Source organism: Argentina silus (assembly GCF_951799395.1).
Source record: "Argentina silus genome assembly, chromosome: 7".
Classification (NCBI taxonomy): domain Eukaryota; kingdom Metazoa; phylum Chordata; class Actinopteri; order Argentiniformes; family Argentinidae; genus Argentina; species Argentina silus.
The window spans coordinates 17,090,253-17,092,752 of NC_139661.1; the positions used below are offsets into that span (position 1 = coordinate 17,090,253).

Consider the following 2,500-nt stretch of genomic DNA (forward strand, 5'->3'; position numbering starts at 1 on the left):
GGGGGAGGCCGTGCTCAGGCTGACCTTCAATGAAACAATCCTGTTTGACATGGTAGAACTGTAATTCTGTTAATGAAATCTAAACGACGGTCAAAAAGGAGGGCCTACAGAATCCCAAAGCCTACGGAATCCCAAAGCCTTGAATCTGATCCGTGCACTTATTATTTCAAGGAACGCCCTCAAATTAAATGCGGGAGGTTTAGCAGGAGGATATAGGCCCAAAGAGGTATAAATATCCCTCTAGAAGCTTCCACAATACCTCTTTGAGTTGCTGCAAAGCTGTCGAGTGTTACCATTCATCGCCACGGCTCATTGTCAAACAGCACGCCTACACAACGATACTGAATGGTCGTCATTGTGTAGACCAGAGAAAAAACAGGCAAACACACACCTGGCCTCCCCATGCAGGACTACCGGTCCAGCCTTTACCATGAGGAAGCTGCTTGCTGAAGACCTGTCACATAGAGTACACCAGTCTCTCATTCCCCTCTTCGTCCCAGTGTTTAAGCCTACCCTACTGCAAGGTCACCTAACTGTGTATGACAATGACATGGAGTCACTGTGTTTAACCAGGTCTGGGAAATCCGTAATGAGATTTTCACTCTCGATGCATGTATTAGAGCCTAGTGTCAATGAGGTGCAAATGACACTTAAAATACATAACAACAAATACAAAAGTTGACTGGCTGTTGACTGTTTGATCAGTACCTGTATGAGCATCCAGCTGAACTGGCTGAGGTGGAAGTAGTGGGAGAAGAGGCCCAGGGCGGCACAGCTGTCCTCGGAGAAGACGCGCCCCCGGAAGGCCGACACCAGGAAGCAGATCTACAACACAGGGAGAGAGGAGTGGTTAGAGACCTGCTGTTCACATGCGCAGCGCATTATAATGCACAGGCATACTGTAGAGACACACACACACACACACACACACACAACTAATTTACCACATGAATTAGATAACAACAACCTCCATCCCTCTCACTGTTCCCGACTAACACAGTAGTACACAATAGCATATTTACTACAAAATAAATACTTGACATTGGCACACTCACAGGTACAGTGCAGGGAGAACAGTGTGTGCCCAGTGACCCCCCACAGCACCCCCCCACCATTCCCCCACCCCCCATGCAGTTTCAGCACAGCAGGCTGGTAGGACATGATTTATGGCTTAGTTATGGTACATGCATTTTTAAAGGGATGACAGGATCTGAAGCACTCCACCCTGAGATTCTGCAGACCTGTTGCATTACAATGCACCAAGGCAGGAGACACAACATAAATAAACAACAACAACAACAACAACAACAACAACAACTGCCAAATGCTTCCTGGGTACCCCGCCAGAACTCTCTGTGTGTGTGTGTGTGTGTGTGTGTGTGTGTGTGTGTGTGTGTGTGTGTGTGTGTGTCTGTGTATGTGTGTGTCTGTGTGTGTGCATGGTGCATGCGTGTGTGCATATGTGTTTATATGTGTGTGGGAGGAACACAATTAGTTTTTGTGGTTGTGTGTGTGTGTTTCTGTGTGTGTGAGGTGGGGGGGTGCAGAAAAGCCATGACGACAGCTGAAAATACCGCTGTCCCCCCAGTTGAGCACTTAATTAACCCAGGGGACAGAGCCTGGTGCCAGAGAGGGGGGAATCTGTTACACAACACTGGCAACCCAGGTGGACTGGTGCCAGCTCCAGAGGCCAAGCCGAGGGGGAGAGAGGGAGGGAGAGGAGGGGAAAGAGAGGGGTGGAGGGAGGGAGGAGAGAGAGGGGTGGAGGGAAGGAGGAGAGAGAGGGGTGGAGGGAGGAGAGAGAGGGAGGGAGGGAGGAGAGAGAGGGGTGGAAGGAGGGAGGAGAGAGAGGGGTGGAAGGAGGGAGGAGGGAGAGGGGTGGAGGGACATAGGGAGGGATGGGTGGAGGCAGGAGAGAGAGAAAGAGGGAGGAGAGAGAGGGGTGGAGGGAGGGAGAGGGATGGGTGGAGGTAGGCGATAGAGGGGTGGGGAGAGAAGAGAGAAGGGTGGAGGGAGGAGAGAGAGGGAGGGAGGGAGGAGAGAGAGGGGTAGAGGGAGGTAGGGAGAGGGGAGAGAGTGGGGTTGAGGGAGGTAGGAGAGAGGGGTGGAGGGGAGAGAGAGAAGGAGGGAGAAGAGAGAGGGGTGGAGGTAGGACTTAGGGGAAAACAGGCAAACAAAGACCTGGCCTGGAGGAACAGAGGGATGAGGAAGGATAGAACACAGTGTCCTCTGAAATTGCTTTTTCTAAGAATAAGCCAATCATCTTGATCAGTAGAGAATAAGCCTATCATCTTGATCCTTGGGTGTCCAACTCGTCACGAAGGTCTCACCCTGAACAGAGAGGTCGCTCAAACCTCTTCCCCTTTTCTCTGCCAGACCGCTGTTCCCTCTCTCATCATCTTTCATTTAGTTGCTTTCTTCAGTATGAGTTTCTGTCAAGCCTTCTCTCTGTTTGTGTGATATGATATATAATGGAATGACCCTGGAGCTCTCCTTGCAG

At 50.8% G+C, this 2,500-nt stretch overlaps 1 protein-coding gene across 1 annotated transcript in view; it reads right to left on the reverse strand.

Annotated features, from left to right (window-relative positions):
- Window positions 1-2,500, reverse strand: part of adgrv1 (adhesion G protein-coupled receptor V1) — a gene marked incomplete at its 5' end in the record, with an annotated part of 124,596 nt that overhangs the window by 38,869 nt on the left and 83,227 nt on the right. The window contains one exon of the mRNA XM_083673035.1: window positions 709-825. Within this exon, the coding sequence (XP_083529161.1) occupies window positions 709-825 (117 nt within the window). The remainder of the gene's footprint in view (window positions 1-708; window positions 826-2,500) is intronic.